We start from the raw sequence: 26,712 nt of genomic DNA, 5'->3' as shown, positions 1-26,712 counted from the left end.
CCTAGGACCTAGAATCCTAGAATTGTCATTCTTTTAAGCAAGGACTTGGAAGGCCCCTCTTAGAAAGTAAATGCATTTTCTGGGTTAAAAAAAAAACAGTAAAGCACTGTCACTCTCTAATATCTCACAAACAATGATTTCCATGAGCTCTAGCCACCTAGTAGGGCCTTACAAGGAGGAGACATAGAACAGTTAAGCCTCAATGGTGACGAGGTGGGGATAAGATTTCTTTAGAGAAACCGAGGAAAGGCATGAGGGCTAAGGGGGTCAAATCTGAAGGGAAGGTACTGGTAAGAGAACAGATGCCTGAAGCAAATGTGACCCCTATCAACATTCTCTTCTGGGTCAATATCAGGGAATGAAGCACATAATGAATATACAGTTCTGTGAAGGGACTAGTGTGCATCTCTTGTGCTCACTCCCTTCCCACTCCACATACATTTTCTATTCCCTTTCCTTCTGGCTCAGATCACAATGAAAGTATCAGGAAAAAAGAAAATAAATAAAGCAAGTTTATAATGGAAAACTGAGAGTTTAGAGAGGGGACAGAAGAGGGTGTCTCATCCATCAGCCATGCTGATGGTGAGCCGCAGGCAGGTGGGGTTTACAAGAAGGGAGCAGTGAGATGGAGGTGTAACAGTGACGTCAATCCCTCCTCTTCCACATTTCTTTGTACTGTCAGCTCTGATGTGTAAGGCCAAGGCCAAGCCTTGTTCATGTCCTTGTAGGGTATCTCATTTTTCAAGATTGTATTCAAGAGGGCAAGTTCTAATGGTGTTTGTGTGTGTGTGTGTGTGTGTGTGTGTGTGTGTGTGTGTGTGTGTGTGTGAGAGAGAGAGAGAGAGAGAGAGAGAGAGAGAGAGAGAGATGAGAGAGGTGAAGTTGAATTGAAGTGACTTTCACTACTAATCACATGGCAGCCCCAGTTCACCTAGGTAAGAACTGGAAGGGAGCCTATAAAATGAATTTTAATCTAGGTCAAGGAAGGTCTTGACAGTGAAGTTCAAATAACCTGCTTTTTTTTGAGCAAGAAGTTCATTCTCACCTTCACAGCTTATGAAATGGAATTATGACCTTTGTTTTTCTGTCTAGGTAGACAGTTCTCAGATAATCTAGTGATTTTATTGCCATGAATCTCCCTGTTATAAAAAAGATTGTGACATGATATACTTCCATTAAATACTTTGGTTCCATTGACTAGTGATACTTCTTAGGTAGTTCAGAATGTACTTCAATATTTTTTGGGTCCAGAGTCATTTTTATGACCAATGGTAACTGTACAATGCAGTGAAAATAAATTTTGCTATGTGAAATGTCTGAATGCTTAATTCCAGGTTAAAGGGAATTTACTGCACACAGCATTCAGATTTCGATCTGTAAATGATGTATTCTAACTGAAAGTCTCCTATAACTAGTTGATAAATTTATTTTTATTTTTGGTTTCTCTCCAAGTGCTTCTAATATGCTGGTTTCAAAAGAAATAGTTGTAAGTTATCTGAATACTCCTTCCCAATAATATTCTTTTAGCCTAAATACTTGTATACATGTAGCTCATAAAAACAAAATTCTACAGAATCATGAAAATGAGATAATTAGAGAAAGGAGGTTAATGTGGGCTAAAAAAGTCCCTTTTTAAAGGTGGTTATCCCAAAAAGTTGAAAACAAAGTATACCAAAATGATTTTAATAACAATGATAACACTTTGACACATTTATGTCTTTTGATTATCCCAACTTCCTATGAGAGAAATGAGGCCAATGTTATCATTATCCCCATATCATACATAAAGAAATTGATATTTATAAAACTTAAGCAAGCTTACCCAGGTTTAGAAGGAGTTAGGATTCCAGTCCAGTTTTTATGATTTCAATTTCTGAGCTCTTTCAATGTCACCATCTGTTTTGTAAATCCAGTGTGCTATGCAGTGGAATGATGCTTTGCCAATTCTCCTCTTCGAAAGTGCAGAAATACTGTACAAATTTTGGGAAAATTAGATGCAAACAGTTTGAAGTCATCATTGGCTGGATGTAATGAAAACAGCTATTGTCTCCTTTTATTAGTATGGCTTCTTTCCATGTTACTTTAGGTTTCTATTGACAATGGCCCAGAATTTATTCTAGCTGATGGGGTGACTTTATTCATGTATTAAATTTTGGTTGGCTGCAGAAATATTCCAAAATTACAATGGCTAAAAGAACATAGAACGTATTTCTATCCTACTTAGATAAATTCTGTTTGTAGGCTGTCCAGGGCTGATTTGACCACTTCTTGATCATCAGGATTGATGCTATTTTTACCTGTCTTTCTTAGTGTAATGCCTCATGGTCCAATATGGCTGCTGAGTTCCAGCTATTAATCTGCATCTGGTCAGCAGAAAGGAAGGAGGAGTAAATAAAGAAGAGTGTGTCCCTTCCTTTTAAGGAGACTTCCCAGAAGTCTCATCACTTTTCCTCTACATATAATTGGCTAGAATTTAGTCACATGGCTACATCTAATGGGAGAGAATTTGGAAATGCAGCTTTGTACCTGGTGCCCAATTTAAAATCCAGGTTCCATTATAAAGACGGGGAGAGTGGATACAAGGAAGCAACTGCCAATCTTTGACACAAAGAATGGTTCCTTATTTTATGTATCTTTTTTATTATTGAAGTGTATTTATTGTATAACAAACTGCAAATTTAAGGTGTACAACATGCAGTCATATGTTGCAGTATGATTGCCATCGTAGTGAAAATTAGCAACTATATCACATTATATTGCTATCATTTCTTTTCAGTGGCTGGAATAATTAAGTTCTAGTCTCTTAACAAGTTTGATGATTATAATACAATATTATTGTCTGTACTCACTATACTGTGCATTAGATTTTTAGGACTTATTTACTACTCATTGTAACTTTGTACCTTAAACATCTGTCCTATCCCGCCACCCTCATCCCCTGGTCACCACCAATTTACTCTCTATTTCTTTGAGTTTGGCTTTTTCAGATTCCATATATGAGTGATATATCAATTTTGTCTTTCTTTGTCTGACATCTCACTTAGCATCATATCTTCAACATTCATCTTTGTTAATAGCAAATGGCAGGATGTCCTTTCTCATATTGTATTGAATGACTTTTAGAACTGTCTTTTCTGTTTATGAGTTATTTTATGTGGGAGAATCTATTAAATTTCTGCCTAAGGACCTTAGTCATTGTATTATTTTATTATATACTATATTAATATGTTACTGAGAACAAGGGAAGCTGAATAATAATTTCCCATATTATTTTGTATTTAAAGTTAAGCAACTGGCTTTTAAACTACTTTTACATAAGATCTGGATTCCAAATGGACATATTGTGACTTAGAGGACATTAGTCATTTTTCTTTGATCACTTAGAGAAATGGGAATGCCTTGAGAAGTTAGGCTTCTAGTAACCATTAAACAGTACAATTTCACTACATAATGAATACTATTTAGTTATATAGAGTTTATACCACTTTTATTGGTTATGAGTCAAGATTTTCTTTAAATGCTTAGCAGTGTCTTTTGCATTAAAGACATATAGTCAATGAATGCTAAATTGAATTGACCTTCACTATTTAGTTGAACTATTTGCCTGATAGATGAAAGACCCCTGATAGCTTCTGTGGCTATCTAATCATTAGTTGCACAACAGTGTTGCGATGAAACTGATTTAATTTGGTTGTACTGGGTGGTTGAGGGTTATTGCTATGCAGAGAAGGGACTGAGGGGATCAGGTCACTTCCTGACTATGTGTTTTGCCTCAGACAGTGACCACACCTGCAGCTTCAGAGACTAAGAGATCCTCCAGAATACTGAAATGAATAGGTACGAGTGAAATCAGCTTTCAGCTGGAGAATAAGGATTAATTATCCACAAAATTCATTACTTGGTGCATTTACTATATTTATGATCATCTTTAATCTTATTTAATCCTTCTCAGCTATCGATTTGGTAATACACTATAAGAGTACATTTGATTATTTTGTTTTTTATCTGATCTGTATGTCCTGTGATTTACCTTTTAAAAAGTGGACATAAAATTGAAATGAGACCTTCTATCAACTGTCTCTGATTACAAATTATACAGCAGAACATTTATGCCTATTATTTAGACTTAATTTGTCTTTAGACATATGCTCCTAACTTGTTTGGGATTGGGATGGCCTTTTAATAGTTATATGGGCACTGTTTCAGTTTGCTTCCTGGTTACCTTTATAATGCATTAAACTGGAAAACAAAGGCTCATATTCACAGATTTACAAAGGGGTGGGTCTGTTACCATAACAGATGCTATTGGCATCTGTTTGTTAATAGCTAGGGTGAAAATTTAGGTATTTAAACTTAACTATTCAAAACATTTATTTTTAAAATTTTTTTATATAGATTAAAATTTCCTTACAAATTCTCTTCTGGCTGGGGCAGGGGCTGAGGGGTGAGACAGAAGAGGATGGGTTTGTAAACTTACAGTTGAAGATATGTTGTCCATCTGTATTTCTCAGTTTGAATTAACTCAGTCTCTTTGAGGGAAATGTTCTTTCTTCATGTTTTCTCAAGCTTAGCCAAGAAGGCATCTGTGTGAAGGAAAAAGCCCAAATCCCCTCATGATAATGGGGGTAGAAAGGAGAGGCAGCTTGCCTACACATGGGTCCTGGTCCCATCTATTCGGCCCTCTCCACCCTCCCTAAAGTTAACTTCAGTCTTCCGGGCTACTTGGGTAGCTGCTGGCAGTGCCCGTCGATTCAGGGCTGGTGAAACCTGTGAACTGTTCCCTCCTCATATGCTGAGTTCTGTGGCCCTACTTTGCTGATGTGACCCCACTGTTATCTCACTGGCACAGAAGACCTTTGAGGCTCTGCCATTTCCTGCAGTGGGCTGGCCCACCCATAGGAACTGCTGTCTCTGGCAGGATGTCACCCGGGCCCTAAATATAGCAGCTACATGGCAGTCCTTCTGGTGTTCAGCTTTCCTCTCTCTTCCCTGAACCCCGGGGAGACTCTGGGGGGCCTTCTGCCCCAGGTGGAGGCTGGGAGAGACTCAGAAAATCACGTGGTCCCCTCTCGGCCATTCCCTCTCTGCCACAGTTGCATGCACGTGGGCAGGCCAATCTGTGAGGCTGCGCCTCAGGGACCTGGAGCCGTTCATTCTCTCTGGAGTTTCTATTTTTTCATCTCCTTCCCACTTCTGGGGTTTGATGGTGAGGCAGTTGTGGTGGGGAGCAAGGACATGGTCTCCTGCTTCTCCTTCTATGTCATGCCCTCTTCCTAGCACTAGAAAGGCTTTTGTTTGTAAAGGCCCCTCTGTGCTGTTTCTTCCTTGTCGAGCTGGCATTCACTCTCCCATTTCCCAGGAGCTATAGTGACGAAAGGGCTGCCGCGGGTGTGACAAGGAGATGGGAAATAATACTGCTACCAATCCAGAAAATTATTGGGAAAGATTTAAAGATTTAAAGAATAATATTGTTTCACGAAAATACCTTCCCTATTTTTTTAAATGGTACTTCATTCTCTCCCATCTTTGAAAGAGTACATCTTTTAAAATATTTTGTCCTTTAGATTGATAAGTAGAATATGACTTCCTAGGCTATCCTTATCCTTTTATTAGTAGAATAGTTTTGAGCAGTTAAAATAACTTTGTTATTTTGATTAATCTAAATATTGTTATTATAAATCAATTAGCAACATAACAGATAGCTAAGCCGTACAGTACTATAATATCTAGTGACATTCATTACTCAACCCAACAATTATGGGCACTACTAGGCCTCTGGCCAGCCCAGGTTCTCCAGGACAATAATCCCTGCCCAGGATCTTTTAGGAACCAGGCTCAGTTTAAAGTTTTTTTCATGGATAGGGCTGCATCCTTCTGGTTCTGAAAGCCAGGAAAGCCCAGATGTGGAACCGCCAACCAAACTGAATGAGTCAGAGAGAGGCGAGGATGGCGCAGGGAAGGGTGAAGTCTCTATTGTACTTTCTTGACACCAGTTAATTGTTCTTCCATTTGCATGGTTTACCTTTGAGATAGGGAGCATATAAAAGATAAGACAGGATGTGAATCTGACCAGGTGTCTATGGTTGTCACCAAGCTTAAAGAAAAATAGCACATGTATAGTGCGTCATAAATCAGCCCCAATGAGTACTAACTGTTACCGCTCTGTATCAGACATCATGCTGGGCTCTTGGGAGTTACAGACCAACCATGGCACAGTCCCTGATTTTAAGGAGTTAAAGTCTTGTTGAAAAGATTATAGATCCATTCAGCAAATATTTATCGCGTTCCTCTTTTGTGTCAGGTACTGTGATAAGCAGTGTAGAGCAGAAACAATATAGATATGAACCCTGCCTCCTTGAAGCTTGTAATCAGGTGACACTGATATTCAGTGACTGGATGTTATCGAATATCCCTAATTCTAGCCATATGAAGTTCTTTACTTTACTATGAAATAAAAGAATGCAAGCACATTCTGGGTGACCTCAGGAGATCGTAGCCCCTCCTGAATCCTCTGCTGATTCCGGGGGCTCTCCGTGTCCCCCCGTTTCTAAGCAGGTCTCACTCTGAACCGGCACTCTGCATTTCTGCTGGTCTTTCAGCCTCTCCCTAATCTGCTTCTCTTGGTGGCTGTCCTCTCCCTGTGGTGCTTCATCTTCCAAATGTCTGTGAGCCTCTCCCTACTCTCTCTGAGACTCCAACTCCATAAAGTTCTTTTATAAGAATCTCTGCTGAGAGTGTCACCCGAGGCCAGGGTGAGTGGTGAGGGAGGAAGTGAAAGCTCAAAGTGGGATTTAGGACCAGAGGTACCTGCTCCTTATGCCCATTGGCTGTTCCCTCTCATGGCCTTCCACAAATGGATGTCATCTTTCCTAGCTCTGCTGACATGTTTCTTGCATTGGTCATGTTCAGACTCTGTCTTAGTCCCATGACTGAGAATCCCCAAACCTGCTCTAACTCTCACCCAATTCCCCCTTATGGTAAAGGAAGCCAAAAAAACTTTTCTACCTCCCAAAACACCGCCCTTTCCACCATGAAGGCAGCCCTCTTCCCCAGTTACTTTGTAGTATGAAGTAAAATTTCTGGAATAAGGCATATCTTCAATGCTGGCATTCAAACTTCTCAGAGTCTCAGCAGCCAGATGAGAGCAGATGTAACTTGCTATGTAATAGGTGTGGCAGAGGTGTGGACAGCATTCAGTGGATGACAGAGACTAGAGCAACCACTGCTGTCCAGAGGGTCAGGCAGCTCCTCCCAGAGGCGATTTTTAACATTTGACCCTTCTTCCTATATTAGGTTTTTGGTTACCAATAATCAGTGTGTCATCCTCCAAATTGTGTCAAAGCCTAAGACTTCCTTGAGTCGGATAGCAGCTCCCCAGTCGCTGCCCAGCTCTCCTCAGTCTCAGTCCCAGAGTGAAGTGCCCGTTGCAGCCACTGCATTGAGCTTCTGGCTGTCATGCTTTCAGGCTTTTCCCCTTTCCTATGAATTCTTGTTTTGAGGTCCTGTACCTCTTGATGAAACCCCAGCCCCCCCTAAATCACTTTTATTTCCCTTCTCTGAATTATTAGGGTTTCTACAATCTGGACTATTGTGAAGAAACTGACATGAACTGTGTGTGAGGTTTATTCTCCTTTAAGATATATTTAACGTTTTAGAAGGGGAAAAAGAGCTCCTTTAAAAGACAAGATTCCTATAGACATATTGGAGGTCATATAGCCTAGTTACAGTGTAATCTTTTTGGACAGTAAGGCTGTAAAAACCCAAAAGATGAAATCTTGCTAAGGAGAAAGTTGTAAGACTTTAGGGTTTTTAATGTCATTCCAGCTGCTTGGAGTCTCATGGAGAGCCATGGGAATAATTGTTAGGAGGTACTGGGTCCAACTCTCATGTGTCTCTGAAAAGAGAACAAAGAAGGGAAGGAAAGCTTTGAAAAGTAAGAAGAGAAAACTGTTTCTTCTTGTTGATAGTGTGCAATAGCAGGACCAGAAAGAGACACGATGCCTCACCCCAAGACCAGCAAGTACATACTGATGGTAGGTAATGGCCTGACTGTGTGCATTTCCTTAGAATTTTGCTGGAGGTTTCATATCCCTTACACAGAATAATTAACCAATTGATTTTTTCAATCGTTTTTTCAACTCTATGATGTATTTTTACAGTTAGGTAATGAATTAGGAGCCAAAGTTTCTAGTCCTGGTTCTAGGTCTGGGCTTGAGAAAGTCACTTAATTTTGTTGAGCTTTAATTTTTATTTTAATTTTTCACCTATAAAAAGGAAATTTTATTGGCCCATTTATAGACACTCTACATAAAAACACATAGAAATCATTCAGTTAAGCATCAAACAGTTATTAAGCAGCACTGTGGCAGGCTCTGGTCTAGTCCCTGGGGTTGCATCAATGAACAAAAACAGATAAAAATCTCTGTCCTTCTGGGGCTCCTTAACGAATATAATTGGACAGGTCACACATTCTAGTTCTTCACTGAGCTCAGTTATCCGCACCTGTCCTTTTTATGAAGCAAAGTTTGCTAGATAATTGCTGTACTCTAGGAGGGTTTAGAAGTAGATCAGATCTATGGCTCAGTTGCTGGACCTCCTGATGGAACACAAATAAGGGAGTTGAATTCCAGGCAGAACTTTGCTGCAAACGATCTTCAGGATGATAAAAAATAACTTGGCCTCACATCCTCATCTGTAAATTATGTTACCTTTAAGACTCCTCTTGACTTTAAAACATCTAGTTCACTTTACTTCTAAAGGGGTCACCACCCTCCTGGTAGCAGCTGGCATGGTGCCCAAGAAGAAACTATCCAGGACTCAGGATATGCCTTGCAAATTGCAACAAATCAGATGATGGCAAAAGGTACCATGTAATACTCTGGAGGGTGATTACATGCCATTTTCTGTTATTTTCTTGTTATTTCAAATTGTTTCCATACTACATTACACATGCCTTCAAGGCTGGAATAAAGAAGTTTATAATATATATTATTGTCTGGATCAGGTAAAACTCTCCTGTGATATCAGAAACCTGGATTTGCATTTCAACATTCTAAAATTATCTATATTCCTCCCCTGAAGAAGCTCAAATTCTGCTTCTACTGACATATATTTTATTACTTTGACCAATTAACCCCTTTTTGTCTATCATGAAAATAGAAAATTTGGTCCAGCCATCATTAAATGGATTTGCTTATTCTAGATTATTGAAGTCTCATTATACTTTATGAAAAGAGAGGACAATCTTGTAAATACTAGACACTAGTACACAGTACAGGTGTATCTAGCTCAAGAATTACAATACCAGAGATGACTATAAATACCAAAAGTTACCAAGAAAATGATTTTATGGAGATGAGGGAGTTTCCTCGCCTATCAAGAGGAGATGATAGTCATGCCATCTTCAAAGAATACAATGTATTAATATTTGTAAAGTGTTAAGATAGTGCCTGACAAAGAGAAAGTGCTTCATAATTTGAAACTATTGTTTAGGAGATAGTTGAAGGGAGAGAAATAGGAAGAGCAGATGTTTTGTATAGAGAAGCTGGTGGTAGAGGGAGCCAAGAAATTGGACCACAATTGGTCAAGCAGTCAAGCACAGGCATTTCTGTGTACAGTATTTCCAAAGATAAGGGAAGTCTGAGTATTTAAAGCAGATGGAATGGAACCAGTGAACAGAAAGGAAGAGGGATGGGATAGCTGTGGGGGCAGAATGATTGGTAACCAGGACACAGGTAATGAGAGGTGATGGGAGACGAGTAATCATTGAACAGTTTCCTCTGTGTTCCTCAGGAATCCAGCTAACCTTTACAGTATGTTATGGATCTGGCACTGCAGTTCTGAAAACAGTGATGCAGGCCACCACACCCCGCAGGATCAGGCAGCGGATGGGGAGAAATTACTGAGCTGATTGGGGTCATCAGAGGAAACTCTAATGACAAGCTAATGACTAGCGGCAGCCCTGTGGTGCAGCTGGAAGAGAGCTCACGGGCAAATTAACACAGTGTCACCAGACAGAGGCGGAGTGGCTGCAGGAATACAGGCGTCAGGCATCCTGGGCCAAACCGCACAGCCCAGGGGCCACCAACAGGACATGACGGCAGACTAAACAACGGAGCTGTGTTCAGGTGTCTGCAGAGTGACCGCTCATGCGCCAGTCTTTTTGCCACAGGAAAATAATTCTGTCCAAGAGTCAAATTCAAATTGAAGATCAAACACACACACACAGTCTTTTCTATCTTAACTGGAATCTTCAAAAATATCTTATGACATGGCTTAGTAAATAAAGCTGCTATAACTGACATCTATGGGCTTTCATATCCAGAAAGAGGGCCAGTTTTGCTAGCAGATTGAGTATCATACATATTTGGCAATTTGAGAGGAACACAGCAGATCTATGAGCTTAGCTTAAACAAGAGGAAGAGGACTTATTTGAAACAGGAAGATCTTGGGAAGCATAAAGGATACCATCTTCAAGGTGATAAGAGCTAAGTTGTGTAAGAGAGGCCCATCCATGGCCTGTATGTCTCACACTCTCAGAAAAGACCTATACTTTGGTGTGGATGAAAGTCAGTGTATTAAAGGGGTAAAGTGCTAAGTGTAATTAAAGGTAACAGATTGGCATTTCCTGTCACACCATGGTTCCACATAAATGCTTCTACCTGGTCTCCATCCCACCCAAGGTAATTCCTTTTTTAAATATTGCTTTTCAGTATAGATTAAAAAGTTTTGTTCCTAGCTGAAGGGATTCTAGGCATCAGTAGTAGGGATGGAGAAGATTATTTTCAGCAGGACACCCTTCCCAGAGTTCCCCAATTATGCACATGGTCAGCTCCCTACACTACCAGCTAAACTGAACTTGCCAAATAATTTGTTTGGTAGGATCCCACAAGACCGGAGTCCTCCCCAGAACCTCTCAGATCCCATGTACCATTTTTATGCACCCATCCTTGGTTTGTTTTACTGCTAACTGCTCACCCTATGACCTTCAGAGCCTCACCTCTGGACACCTCCAGAAGGACCTAGAGCTTTATTCCTGCTCCAAACAGCACTGACTCATGGAGTGGGAGTAGAGAAGCCCAGACTGCTTGTTTAGAAATGAGACAAGCCTTGAAGTATAATCTGTACTCCAAAGTTTCCGACTGAGGTTGGAATCAAAATTTCACCCCATCTGGCTTCTCCTTTTCTGTCCTACTTTTCCACTCCCTTGCTGGTTTCTCCTGGGAGCACATCCTTAATAAGTCACTTGCATTCAAAGCTTTGGCTCAGGTTCTGCTTGTGGGAGTGCTCAGTTAAGACAGTCCTTACTTATGTTTCATTCACTCATTCAAACCAGTGCATGGAATGTTTAAGTGCTTTCTTCCCAGTCCAGTGAAGAAGAATGATACAGTTAGGTGAAATCTAAGCATGGCTATTCTCAAGGTATTATGTGGGGCATATAGAGACTACGCATTCCTAGAGTCAAGGGAAACTTAAGATGTGGCATATCATCATACCTGATGAAGTGATTCAGCCTGTAGATTCAGCTGTATGCTAAAGGATTTAGTCAGTTCTTGGCCTCATAATGTTGACCACTGAGAAGAGCCAATCATTTGCTTAGAATTCTACTTTATTCACAAACATTTACTGGGCTCCTTCTATGAATCGGAGTGTGGGAAACTGAGAGACTACTAAATACCCTATGACGAGTACATCTTGAATAATGATTACAATGCTCTGGAGATATGGTAGAAAGAATGATACTTTTCTAAGAAAATGAAAGGCTGGCCTTGGAGGATAAGTAGAATGGATTCTAGACAGAAGTAGGAACAGGCATTTTAGTAAGGGAATAACAAACTGCACATAAGTATGTGTGAATGAGCATTGGCAGATCTTTGGGAGTGACTAGTTTACAGGACTGAAGCAAGGTTCTAATGAAGAGGAGGGTCCAGACATAAGCCTGGAGGTGTTTGGAGGTGTAGGTTGGAGCCACTCAGTGGTGGGCCTTAAGTATTTTAGAACTTCATCCTGAGGCAATAGAGAACCTTCAGAAATACTTAGGATTTCCCAAGGTTTGCCTTCTGAAAAAACATCCTTCTAGAAAAAAATATGAAGTATGTGATAAAGAGAAGAAAGACTTGGGTCAGAAACACTAGTTAGTTAGAAGGCTGTTAGTAGGTTAAATTACATATAATTTCCAAAATTTAACTATTTTTGACCCAGCAAGAAAGTCGATTTCATATAGCTCAAACTAATACATTAGCCAAGGAGAATGAAGGTGAGAATCTGGACAATGGCACAAAAAGTGAGAGAAGGCTAAAATAAAAGAGACACATAGGACAGAAAATTGGCATGAAATGAATGATCCATATGGGCTGCGGGGTCAGAGTAAGCTGCAACGATTAGGTGTGGCCATAGCAAAGTGTTCTAATAAGAATGATGGAGTGAGTCACGGAGAGTGTCCGAAAGGGAAATAAGAGGAGGCATTTAGAGAGTGCAATGGGGAGTCACACCATGCTTCAGAACTGCTTGCTTTCCATGTATTACCTTACAGTGCCTCATTTCTTTAGGTTCCTCTTTTACTTCTTTCTCTGGATAACCATGTGATATCCCAATTCCTATAGCTGATCTGGTCCTAAATTTAAGTCAACAAATAATGCAACCTCAAGTACATGTATTCCGTTGAAGTAGACCTCTAAGAACCTAAGTGGCATGAAAGCAGGAAGAGAAATTTAGTGGCCCTCTAGCACAGGAACCAAAAATAACCAGATTGTTCTTTACCATATGAAGCATCTTCTTATATACGAGCATCCAGAGGATTCTGAAAGTCTCAGAGAATATGTAGGATAGTCTTTTTTTTTTCATACCCTGACATCAATATTTCTATAAAAAGCCACAATATTTCTATAAAAAGTTCCACTTTCCTTTTCCTGTTTGCACTGAAATAGATATTGACCAGAGTGTAACTTTTATTGCAAAGAAGACATGTAATTTTATTGTCTTTCAAATAGCACTGCCTTCCTAAAACAGAAATGATCTATTTGCTTAACATAGTCAACAATTAGAGAAGTACATGTCTGTCGGGACATCTTCTGTAATGTCATGCCACTTGGAATGGGCATGCTGTTTCAGATGGTTTTAACTAAACTTTTGAGAAAAAAAGGACTAGGACTCCAATAAAAAAGGCTAAGGAAAGATTGAATTTCTTTCTGCTTTTTCTTGTAACAATTTCTTGTAAGAGTCTCATTTCATTTTGTTATTTCTCTTAAATGAATTACTGAGAAATGTGCACAAAGGAAATGGTATTTTTTCCTAGTATTTTTTTCCGTCCAAAAAATTTAAGCTCTTATTCGGAGAATGCTCAGGGATGGGATTTAGGGCCAATTGTGCAACACTGTTCACTTTCTTATCAACCATGATCTCTGTGCCAGGCACTGGTAGCTGCTGAAGATAGTGGTAAGCAAAACCAGGCATGGTTCCTAATCTCATGAAGCTTGTAGCTTGAAAATAATGACAAATATTGAACAAATAATCAGTCAAATGATTATTGGTTCCAATTTACAATGGAAAGAAAAGAGTGGGTATCACATAGTGGGGGACCAATCCTAGTCAACAGGATATTCTTTGAGGAAGGAATCTTCCAACTTGAGATCTGAAGGGCAAGTAGGAGTCAGCCAGGTAATGAGAAAATTAAAGGGCATTCCAGGCAAAGGAAGCTTCAAATGCAAGGGCCCTGAGGTAAGACGGAGGATGATACTGTTCACAGTGTCCATAGATGTTAGCATGGCCTGAGCACAAGATAGAAAAATGACAAAAGCTTCAAAACAAAGCTTGAATTGCAGCCAGAAGCTAGAACAAACAGGACATTTGAGGTCATATTAAGAATGCTGGTCTTTTTCCTAAGGGCAACAGGAAGTCACTGAAAGCTGGAATAGTTGAATTAGGTTTACTATACCAATTATTTAAAGTCAGTAAGTTTTTATTCAGCATTTAACAAGTGCGGTGATAACTACTAGGGATTTAGAAGCCACATTAGCCATGGTATCTACACTCAGGTAGTATGTGGTATGAAACTGTGGGAACAGAGTGTGAGTCCAAGCATGGAGGTAGGAATACAATAGACTCAGGAAGATAATACCTAAAATATCTTTTTTTACTTGGTTATGGCCAATGTGAGTTGTACAAATTTTGAACCTTCTTTTCTTTGAAGTGAAGGAAGTGTCATGTAACAAAAGGAGTCATAATCAATAATTCTATCCACTGAAACCCTCTGTCTGTTCACAGATCAGGCACCACACAAACAGCTATGCATCCAGCTCCACCTCCTTACCCCACCAGTGTTCCTCGACCTTGATGTGCAGTGACCATTTGGAAAGGTGAGATTTAGAAGCTGTCTGGATTTACAGACAGCTCTCTGTTCTGATCTGAGTTCATGCTGCAAAGGCAGAACATCGCTAAGAATTGAAATGCAAAGTAAGCACACACATTTAAATAAGGAGGACTAGATTCCTTCAAGGAGCTGTTGCTGTTTTTACAACTTAAATTTCCTCCATTGGAGCTCTCTGAAACTGGCTCCAGGTTGATCCTGTATCCAATCAACTCTTACACAGTGGAAGAGCCTGCAAGTCACAGTCTTCAGGAGTATTTTAAGACTAAGTTACCTCTGTTTTAATTAGACATCAGAACTCAGTGTGTTCATCATATGGCTAGCACACTTTTGCTTGCCCTTTTGATTAGAACTAGATTTTGTATAAAATTAGATTGGACTAGCTTTTGTATAACCCATGTATTTCAATGAATAAACACTCTTGAATGCTGTGATAGAGAGTTGGGTTCATTAAACATGGAGCATTAGTTTTCTCCCTCAGACACCTCTTACCAACTGTTGACTGTAAGGTTGTTTAAATGAATGGTCTTCCAGGCATTCTTACATTGTGTGATCTCTTTTGTTTTAATGAAAGCATGTGAATAGTTTTCATTAGTTTTTTCAAAGATAGCACACTTCACTTTTCAAATAACTTCATTCTTCATTTTAATGGAGAGTCAGCATGCTTGTTTGATTTCATTTCCTGGTTAAGCCTGGGTACAATAACCCCTCTACTAAGTGTAAATTGAATGTGGATATTCAAGCAGCTCACTTTCTTTGGCCATTCTCCCATGGTTGAGGTAAATGAAAGGTAATCACGTCTCTTCTACATGGGTAGTTCTAAACGTGTCTTTCAATAGAGATACAGTGTGAAACAGTGCCTAAAGGACTTGATAAAAAGCTAGTTGGTTCTGGAAATAACTTAAAAATCAAGGCCAATAACATTTTTACTCAGCTAACCTTTATGGTGATACATCCTTTCTCCTAAATGTCTGCATATAACACACAATGTTTTGCTGTAGGAATTCCCATGGAAAACAAATGAAGGGAAAAGAAAGGAGACACCAGTTCCCATTTTTCTATTGGTAGGCTCACTCTAATTCCATTTTCAATTCTTTTAAAGTAAATCTATTGTACTTTCCTGTCATTATAAGGCTTTCTATAGAAACTGTGGAGATTAAAGAAAATCAGAAAGAAAGTCAGCCTTCTAAACTTTTACTTCCACTACTCAAAAAACCCATCATCATTTTAGAATATTTATTTCTCTTCTTTTCCCCTTGCACTTTCCTTGATTTTGTTTTACATACTTATGATAGTATTATATATGCATTATTTTATCTTTATTTCATTTTACATGAAATAAGCATTCCCCAGACTAATTTACAAATTATGTTAAAAGTAATTTAATACTATATAATAGTCTATTAAAAGGAAACACTATAGTTTACTTAATCATACATAATCTGTGTTTAAATGTGAAATGTGGCAGATAGAACTATATCATTACCCAAAGACTGAAATGCAGACTTAAAAAAAAATTGTAAATGTTTTTGTCCTAAGTACACTTTAAGGAATAAATAATATGTAAAATTTTAATATTCTTTGAAGATTTGTATAGTCTGTTTTCCAAAAGAATTGTAGAGATTTAAAATTTCATCAGCAATATATGAGTTTCTGCTTTGCTTTACCCTAACCAGCACTGTATATTATCTTTAAATCCACACACACAGACACAATACTTTGTTGATCTGAGAGGAGAAAAATTGTATTTCATGGCTATTTCAATTTGTACTCTTCCTTATATCTTTTTAGGGTACTGTTCTATGATGATTGGGGCTTGTTTTATGGCAAGATTATTTGATCATTAGATGTGTCTACAATTGATTAACTTCATTATTTGATTATTCTTCTGGATTGCAAAGTTGGAAACCAAAAAAATTACTTGAAAAAAAGCATATACTTAGCATAAAATTAAATGATCCAGAAGTTTAAGTGATCACAAATCTAGAGTAAAATTGCTTATATTTACAAACACACACGTAATTACTTTAAACAAGAATGTTTTGATGTCTAAGACATATGTTTCTTAGATCTTATTCCTCAAACCATACAAAAAAAGTATCTCTATCTGCACTTATTACAACCTTTCTCTCTCTATTCTAACAGATAATGAAAGAATGGAGTTGGACTTTTTATTGCAATTCCTGCTTCCCTGAGTTTGTGTATTTCTTTCTACATGAGAAGGAGAATTTTATATTTTGATTTGCATTTTCTTCATTTTCATCTTTTTTTTTATTTTAATGTTTTTTTCTTGTCCGTAATACCAACTGGGATCATGTTTATTATATAATCCTGTGTCTCCAAGTGTTAAATTGGCTTCTTGGACTTTGAGTATACATTTTAAAAGTTGAGCCACATTTCACAGATGATGATTCGTGAAACAGTGAAAAAAAGAAAAATCTGTCTTCCAGGAATTTCCTCCCAACTTCACACTGCTACCTGATTCTCAACAATGAGGACATCTGTATATTTTATAGTGGCTTGATTTCACAACATAGTTTGAAAACTCAGCATAAGTTTTTGACAGGGAAAAGTCAACATATTGAGAGAATTCAATTAATAAGACATAAATTTTAATGAAATAGAAAGGAGGCCAGATGAAGGCAAGAGGGTATCATGATAAAAGATACTTAGGCAAAATGTGTCATTAATGTTTTGGAGATGTCGTGTCCCTCTGGGCAAAGCTTGGAACTAAAAGTCCTTAAATCTGTATTCTGGTTATTATGTCATTTAGTAACTCAGGAATTGGATTACTATTTCTCTATCTCTGAAGACTGAAAGGGGTGATGCCTAAAAGGTCTCTCTTGGAGTCATAGAAAAAATAATGAGGCTAGATGATGAACTGTTGAGTTAGAATCCTAAAAAAATCCAGGCACAGCCTTCTAATTTATACTATTAATTCAGGATTTTAAAACATTTCTTCTTGGGCAACATACAAAAAGGCAAAATTAATAAGTAAGATAGCTATGAAATACCAAACTTTGTTACTTTTTTATGAGATGAAGGGATCTATTTTGTCTGAATTGAAATAAGAAATTCTGTGGACTTTAAAAAATACTTTGATTCATCTAATATCTTTCAGCTAATATGCCCTAATCTACTTATAAATTCAACCAACCCTTCTTCCTCTTGCCTTTCTTTTCCCCTCTTTTTTCTTTGCTTCCTTCTCCTCATTCACCTAATCCAACATGTATTTATTGAGTGTCCCTTCCTTAGGCATTGTGCTAAGGGCCATGCTGTCATCTATGAGGATATCTTAGGAAGAAATGATAATATGGGATCAGCAGTTGTGCCATATGAGCCTATATTGTGACTCTATTGTCATTTCTGTCAACTAAATTAATCCAAAATAGCTATCATTGCTTTTAAATAGTTGAAGCAGTTGTGAATTAGCTCTAAACTACACTTAATTCACTCAAACCTGTATTTGAAATGGTCTTATGTAACCAGCACAAAGCTGATGTTGTATACAATCTCTTGATTCAGGTTTAAAGTCAATGAATTTCATTGGGCAGTTAGAATTTGCCAGCCATCATAGAAATGTCCATGCTCTGGTTACCTCTATCTTTCATCCATCCATGTGGTTGTCTAGCTGTCGTCTATATATTAATTTGTTTTTACAGAAAAAGGTAAAGTTTACAGAGGGCCTGCCCAATGTCATATGGCTAATAATAAGAATTCAGATCCAAGGTGATTTCAGGTTTACTGTTGTTCCTGCAACACAGTGGCGTATGAGATTTTTTATAACAGTATTCCACTGATAGGGCAATGTGATATAACAGAAGCATGGATTTTGAAATCAAACTTGGTTTTAAATCTGACTGGGCTGCTCAATAGCTCTGTAACCTTGAGAAAGTTAATTTATCTAATTGATTATCAGTGACTTAACCTATAACCTAAAGATAATAATATTTACCAGTGGAGTTATTTTGATAATGTATGTAAAGTGTGTGTAACTTTAAAATTAGGGACTCAGTAAGTTTAACTGTCATTAATTCTCTACCCATACTTACCTCCAACTATATAACGAGTTCTCAATTTTAGCTATAAACTGGCTTCCTGACTATGTAGGTTTAAATGTCATGGACAGAATCAACTTCAAACTCCTAGATATTATTCTTGTTTATAATATTCTGGGATTATTTTTGCCTATGCAAAACTTACTCATCTCCCATATGTCCAAATCTCACCTTGTCCTTAGACTTGAACAATTTAAATATCTTTGTTTTCTTCTTACCTTTATCCCGAACTCTGAAATTATATAGTGCTCATTTTGATGATTATTGTATTATTACTTAAATATTTTCATTATGTATGTCTTTTTTCCCTTGACAAAATTCTATTTCATGATGAACAGGGCCTTTTTCTTATATTTTCTTCATAGGTCTCTTAGCACTAGTACAATATTTGACACCAAGAAAAATACTCCTTACTTGATAAATTTTCAACAAAGGTAACATTTATGTACAAGATTAGTAGTTGCAAATTTAAATGAATGTGATAGCAAGCCCTTTGTTTCCATATTGTTGATCAACTTAAAAATTTTATGCTAAACTTTCCTGATTTAAAAATGTTCTATCCAGGAAGAATAATTACATGCATTTTAATATAATTTTAATATAATAATGTTTATTAAAGCTCTAGATATGAAAGTAATAAAATAATAAAATGATTGGAAAAGTTTAAAAAATAATGACCATTTGATAAAGATATTTCTCATATAATTAGGAATGATCTTTGTCCATTAATTTGAAATCTGATGTAGAGTTAGTACATGTCAGTATGAAATACTATTGATATTTGTTTTTATTTCACAGAAATGTATTCATTGCCTACTAAATTTACTCAAAATCATAGATTCTGTAACATGTGTTCTCAAATATTTTGGACCCTGATTCAACAACTGTTACTGATTTTCAACAAGTGCCTTCATCTTCATTTTCTCTATTATCTTCAGTAAACATAAATTCTCATAATTAAGTAATGAGATTTAAGGGTAGAATTAAGCCTCAAAATAAAATGAATTTCTTAGGAACTCTGACAAAAAACATTCCATATGGAGAAATGGTGCTTGGTTTACCGTTTTACTGTATTATAGTAACTACTGTAAAGCTCTGTGGGATGCATATGCAAAACAAATGTATGATATTAATATGCCCTATAAGTGGGCTGTATAGACTTGGTTCCGTACTACATATAAAATATTCTATGTAATTTTAGACCTATGAGTTTTGCATTGGAAGAAAAAAAATTCTACCTATTCCCACCTCCATCCTATGCAGAACTGGGGCTTTCATTCAGCTCCACTTCAACTCTGTGTGAAACAAAACAAACAAAAAACCCAGGAGGGGTTGGACCAGGATAATGTGAAGAGATCTTACAGCCAAGGCAAGGGAAGGAAATGGAAAATTAAGGTTAGAAGACTGGGCTTCCATCAGAAGCTATATTTATCCAAATTTTCCCAAGGAGGGAGGAGAAAATTAGTCATTATTTTTTATATGTAAGTGTGTATATGTGTCTTATTAAGTGGACTTTGGTCCATAAAATATATGAAAATTCAGACTGCTGAACTGATCCATAGTTGTACTGTCTGCAAGAATGACTTTCAAAAATTAAGTAAGTAATAAAACCCAGGTTATAGAGAAATCATATTAACGACTGAAGAGAACAAAATTGTTTCAACATCCTCAGTGGTTGGAAGTACTTTCAGAACAAACCTGTTGTTAAGATAGCTGTAACCATTTAGGTATTTTAAGGATGTGTGTAAAATACACTTTGCTTGACATATTGACATACTTTTCATTACTATAAATACTTATATGTCTAATTTCTGTCTTAAGAATATCTGTGATCATATTTTTCATTAATCCAGACTTATACTAAATGTTGTTTAATTCAAAATACCTCTAGGGGCATCTCATGGATAAAGTACTTTTTCATTTTATTCACATTCTAAGGCTTTATTATATTTTCACTATCTGAAATGCTTTTTTATGTAAAAACAATTTGTGCAATATGTATTTTTAAGAGCTTTTGTAGTTTTTGAAAACATACTCAACCATATTGTAAGCTCATTGTGGGTAAGACCCATGCATTATATATCTCTTATTCCTACAGAGCCTAGTATAGTGCTAAGTACATAGAAATTGCTCAATAAAATATTTTGGAGAGGCTAAGTGATAGACTGCAATCTATGTGGGTAATAGTTAAGGCAACTAGGTGTACACACTACAGGTAAGGATGGTGTTCAGTTGACCATTGATTCTTTATGTACTCTTCTTTTTTGATGCCATGACTGTTGGTCAGTTTTCAAATTTGAGCAGTGCAAGGGAGTGTTCTTTAAACTTCTTGAAGAAAACAATTTGAAGTATTTGTTGAATATGGGGTGACTGTTGTTAGAAAAATGTAAATGAGATAAATATAAACCTGCATGTAAAGTAATTTGTCTTTTAGTCAGCTATGTCAATTCTTACCTTTGTATAGGAGCTGAATATCAATTCTACATCTAAAGGGAAATGTATATATTGCTGAAGATATACATCTTGTGAAATAAAATGAACATCATTTACACATATGAAGACAGAAGAAAATTTTCATTTTATGACTCTGAGCAAAGTATAGTGTTCTGTCTTTTGAAATAAGTACACTGGAGCCTTAATAAATGGACAATAGTCTTTAGTTGGTTTCTTAATGAAAGTTCATGAGAGCTGATTATGGTTTTTATTAAATAGTTTATTGATTTACCTTACACCTGAAATGTTAAATCCTCTTTGAACATTTTGTAAATGAATAAGAAATATTCATGCAGCATTATTTTGAGAAAAGAATACAGAAAATTACAGGTAGACATAGAAAACATTGAAAGTAATAAGCACTGAAATACAGTGGCACAGGAAGGGCAGAAGAAATGACTCACTAAAAAAAGCATAATACCATTAAAATACAGGATTACACCAAACTGAGACTACTCATAGAAATGAAGGGAAAAAAAAGAAGGATGTAAATTTGTTACAAGACCTGACAAAGTATGATTTAATGATATATGCTCCATAAACACATGGAGCTGGTTGTGGTGGTGGTAATGGGACATGCTGTGATTGGTAAGGAGTAAGAAATAGGTATCCAAGCAAAGTTAAGTAAATGTCATACTAAGAGAATGTGGAGGGAATGGGGAAAATGTAATAATATATTCTTAATAAAGTTCTGGTCTGGAAAAAAGGACAATATCAAAAGATTGAGTTAATCTCTTTTTTATATACCTAACAATCATCTAAGTGCTATTAATTCCACAAATATTTCTCAATTCTCTCTCTCTTCACTGTCATGGTCTTAAACTAAGCAGTGAATTTCCCCTCTGAGTTACCCTGGTGACCAGTATCCAGCTTCTGGTCTTGGGCATTCCAGATTCCTCCACATCTGCTGCCAGAGTTATATTTTGTTAATAAGGTGAAAATCTGTTTGTGTTATTTTCCTTCCTGATATTGTTAATATTTTCCTTTGGCCTTCAGAACACCCTAACTCTGACCATGGGCTTCCTACAGTCTAGTCTTTGCTGAGCCTCTGGTCTCCTCTTCCATATCCACTCTATTTTCTAGCAATGCCAAGCTGCCATCTCATGGCTTTGTGCTTTGCACATGCTGTTCTTTCTATACTGGATACCACCTTCTTCTCTTCTCTATGTGATAAACCTTAACCCATTGTGCATGAGTTTCAGCTCAAGTCCCACTTCTTTCAGGAAACCTTCTTGATAAAGCATCTGTCTGTGTTATGATCTGCTGATTTTTTTGCCCATCTTCTTTACTAGCTGAGGCAGGGAATGTGTTTTTCATCTCTGTGTCTGGTGTATGGCACAGACTTGGTATTCAGTAAATCCCTTGCAGGTGAAAGAAAGAACAGAAAGAAAATGGACAGCAATCAACTATGAGAGTTTGAGCAAAAGCAATAATTTAAGATAACTCAAGGCCTAAACTATCTTACTGAAAACTATATTACTGAAAGCAGGTAATTAGCCCCACTTTCTGAATAACTGTCCACTTGTTGGCTTCCCAACCAGAGAACTAGTTTCTTATTTTCACTTAGATTTGGCAGAGAGTCTGTGGAGGTAACAGACAAAACTGAGAAAGATGCTACAACCTAATCTTACCCAGCACTAGTTTAAATGCAATCTTAGAAACTTAAGGAAAACTATAAATTGACATACTTGGTCCAGCATTTCTTCAAAGGCAAAATAGATTAGTCTCGTAGAGGCAGCTCAGGCTTTGAAGTTAGGCAGTCCTGAATTTGAATCCTGACTGATACAAGGTAGTTGTGTGGACTGAAAACTCTTTATTTAATTTTGCTTAGCCTCAGTTTTCTCATGTGTAAAATAGGTTAAGTAACACCTGCCTTCTAATGTTGCTACAGAGAATAGAGATGATATGTGTAAGGCCATATCTTGGTACCAGGGGATGGGTGTTGTAACATGGCAGGAGTTGTATGATGAGTTAGGAGCAACACAACCATGGGCCTCTTAAAACTACTAAATATTCTTAAGACCACTATAAATCCCCAGAGGTAAAAAGTGATCCATAGGAAGCCATTTACAGGATACCTCAATTCTGAGTAAGTGGCTGGAATTTGGGTCTGAGAGATAGGAATTAATTTTGTATGTGTCAAAGAACACATGGGCATAATAGGATCTGAAACAATTTTGCTACAAGCTCTTTGCAAATCTCCAACAAGCTTGTAAAGAGGTAACTTGAATTATCATCAAGCCAGCTGCTGAAACAATGGGATTTCTTCTGCAAGTGCCAGTAAGAATATTCCTGCAAAAAATGAGGAGTTGGTTTTAAAATAAAAGTCCTAAAGCATACCTCACATGTAAGTGCGTGAGCAGTTAAAGGGGAAATGGCCTGAAGCTAAAGCTCCCGTGAATATTTGGAGCAAGATGCAATTTATGGGATAATAAAGAAGGAAAGAGAAGTGGTAGAGTTGCCAGCAAAAGCTGTAGCATCTGGCTCCATTTCAGAGTGGTTTCTGGACTGCATCATGGTAACAGGGTCAGTTGGTATTAAGGATTATCTCCCAGGGCATAAAAAGAAAGATTGGGGTTCTGTGGTTGGTATATTGAGTGAGTAGATTAGGCTTACAGAACCCAGTGGTTGAACTACTCTTATCTTAATTCATCATACAACTGCTGCCACATTGCGAAACCCTTCCATTACTACCACATGGGAAAATGACAGATGCCAAAAGGGAGCTCTGAGATTTGGTGTAGCATTTCCCAAATGTCTAATCATACTCACCTCCTCAAGTTTGTTAAAATAGAAAACAGTCCCTTCTCCAGAGGATATGAGTCAGAAAGTTTGGCATGGGATTTAGGATTCTGTATTTTTAAAAATAAGCACCTTCCAGGTGATTGTTCTCATCAGACAGGCTTGATGACATGGATGTAGTCCAACAATTCTCAGATTAATACCTCCAGTCCACAGCATTAGCAGCACCTGGGAATTTGTTAGAAATGAAAATTCTTTGGCCCCAGACCTACTGAATCAGAAACTCTGGGGTTGGAGCCCAGCAATCTTGCTCCAGAAGCCCTCCAGGTGACTCTCCCCTGCACACTGAAGTCTGAGGACTACCTACGACAAATGTGGCTCAGAGGGCTGAGGTAGCAAGTGTACTGCAGTTTAGGAAATTCGCCTAGAACACATTCTTCCAGGACTAGGAAAATCCTGGCTTCAATCTAGGCACTGACTGTAGCTCTTCCCTTGACATCACTAAGGAGGAGTTTGATTTTTTGGATCCCTTTTAGTTTCCCAAGTAATTGGAGCATGCCCCTTTCTCCTTCTTATAGCAAAGATACTTCATTATTTACTTTCCTACTTGAAATCCTCCTGTTGCTTAGCTCCCACCATAAAGATTTGATTACCTAGTTGGTTCTGCTTATGACTGAGGCTCACACTTCTATCAACATGCTTTTGAACAAGCTGTTCATGTTTTTTGAAAAGAAAGGTATAAGCCGAAGACAAACTGCTTTTTTCACTTTTAAGTTTCACCTTTTTCATCCTTGAAAGGCCAAGCAATGCTTAAAAATATTGTCCATTTTTAAGTGGCACCAATTTGAAGGCCAGCTCCCAGGACCACTGCTAACGTGCAAATATTAATGTACAGAAGCAGAGATAAAAAGCGAATTACTATTCAGCCAATGAGACCATTTGCTGGTACAGCAGTGAAGACAGTGCATTAGTTTGCAAAGGCTCCCATAACAAAATACCTCAGAGTAGGTGGCTTAAACAACAGAATTTCTCTCTCACAGTTCTAGAGGCTGAAGTTCAAGTTCAAGGAGTTGGTAGTATTGGTTTCTTACATGGAGTGTGGGAGTGAATCTGCTCCATGCTACTCATCTAGCTTTTGATGGTTTGCTGGCAATCTTTGGCATTTCTTGGCCTGCAGAAAAATCACCCCACGTAAGTTTTTCCATGTTTATGTGTGTCTTATATCCAAAATTCTCCTTTTTTATAAGGACACCAGTCATACTGGATTAGAAGCCTGCTGTATTTCAGTATGATCTTATCTTAATTAACTGCATCTGCAATGGCCCTGTTTTCAAATAAGGTCACATTCTGAGGCACTGGGAATTAGAACTTTAATATGTGACTTTGGTTAGGGGGGAATAATTCCTCCCATAACAGAAGGGTTGGTTGATTTAGGGAAGAAGCCAAATCCAAACTCCAAAATCATAAGAGCTACATGATGTTGCTTCTGGAATTCAACAGGTTTAGGGATTGAATAAAATCTCAGTGATGCATGCCAGCTCTGGCTCCAATTAGGAAAGATAATTCAAAGGCTATCACATTTCTGATACTGAACTATCTGGAGGCTGTTCTTATAAACAAATAAAAAGTACAGTGCTCATAAAACAAGTGTTGGAAAGATATTTGTGTTGTTTGGAATCATATTTTAAGTGATCAAGTTAGTCAGAAGTCAGATTGCTCTGTACATGTTGGGGAGAGTGGGAGGTTGTAGGAATTCCTGCCCTTATGTTATCAACTCAGGTTGATTTCACTGCTTTGAAAACTCAGATGTCTTCCCTGGTAGTTTCCAAATCAAAGCAATATGCTCACCTAGCAGCTGAAGTTTGAAGGGAAACCAAATGCTACCTATTTGAAAGAGGATTGTTAAGGATTAACCAAGTCGACCACCAAGGAAGCATTTGCGCATGTTCGTGATGCTCTTACCGGCACAGAGGGAATGGTAGTTCGCCCGACGCCTTCTCACGTCAGACATGCTTATTTGGGGACGTTTATTTACAATTTTGTGCCCATACGCAGATAAACCTTCAAAAGAGCCTAACAAGCCATTATACCTCTGCTTTCTCTGCTAAGTAAAGTTTCATGTTGGTTTGAGGGTCACCTGCCTCTCCTAGTCCTTTTGATGTCAAGGTCCAGCTGTTGATCTCAGTTCATGATCCTGCTGCAGAGGCCTCTCAAGGCTATTTATGATCCCATAGAATATTGTTCAGTGTTTGTTTCTATTGCACATATTGTTAATGTGATCCTGAATTTTAGGTTGTGCCAGTAAAATTCCATTGGCTGTATTTTTTCATTTCATCACTGTATTTATGTATTCCCCGCCATACTTTTTAAAAAGAAAAACCAGTGGTTGAAAAGACATGTACTTCTGTTTCTAGGAAGTGATGCAATTGTTTTCGTAAAAATAAACTTCCAGCATTTTTCTAAAGTTCTTTTTGTTTCAACACTTCTTGCTGTGTTTTCAGTTACAGTGGGAGATCTTGCCAATAACTAGATGTTACTAATCTGGGAAACAGCCAAACAAATCATTTTCTTGAAACGGTTCCCCAATAAAGCCTCATTTATAAATGCCTATTGTTGCCCGTGTTGTCTGCTCATGTACTAAGGATAGGAAGGCAATAGGAAGACTGCATTGATATGATCCATTTGACAACACTCATATAATTTGATATTTCACATTTCAGACTCTAAAACTGTATAAGAAACTAACTTTCTTTATAATGGAGATAGCTGCCAAAACCTGTAGTTTCCCCTATCAGATAAGGATGGCAACAGCTACTTGAGGCGGCATAAACAGCCAAAGTTCAGTCAAGACCAACCTTCTACTAGGCCTTGCGAAATTCCTGTCTCAGGTTTACATCAGATGATCTGGTCACTTGTCTGAAAAATAAATGTATAATTGTGCATAGTGATGAGATTAGTGTACCTAAAATATATTTCTATAACAATTTCACCCACAAGTACATGGTAAAATAGAACAGGGCTAAATAAAAGTCTTTTAAGCAGGAAGAGTTGCTT

The 26,712-nt window shown here is 37.6% G+C and overlaps 1 protein-coding gene across 8 annotated transcripts in view; it reads left to right on the top strand.

Moving 5' to 3' along the window:
- PTGER3 (prostaglandin E receptor 3) overlaps nucleotides 1-26,712 on the top strand; it is a 169,673-nt gene that overhangs the window by 65,448 nt on the left and 77,513 nt on the right. For 2 of the 8 annotated variants that reach the window (XM_036890137.2, XM_057500321.1), the window contains exons 3-4: nucleotides 7,968-8,033; nucleotides 14,263-14,354. The exons of 2 other annotated variants lie outside the window; for them this stretch is intronic. In XM_036890137.2, the coding sequence (XP_036746032.2) occupies nucleotides 7,968-8,033; nucleotides 14,263-14,354 (158 nt within the window). Of the gene's footprint in view, nucleotides 1-7,967; nucleotides 8,034-14,262; nucleotides 14,355-16,510; nucleotides 21,612-26,712 lie in introns of those variants that run through there. 4 more of the 8 variants (XM_036890138.2, XM_057500322.1, XM_036890139.2 and 1 more) reach the window with 3 other exon arrangements.

Source organism: Manis pentadactyla, chromosome 4, assembly GCF_030020395.1.
Source record: "Manis pentadactyla isolate mManPen7 chromosome 4, mManPen7.hap1, whole genome shotgun sequence".
Classification (NCBI taxonomy): domain Eukaryota; kingdom Metazoa; phylum Chordata; class Mammalia; order Pholidota; family Manidae; genus Manis; species Manis pentadactyla.
This window is presented reverse-complemented; position numbering and strand designations above follow the sequence as displayed.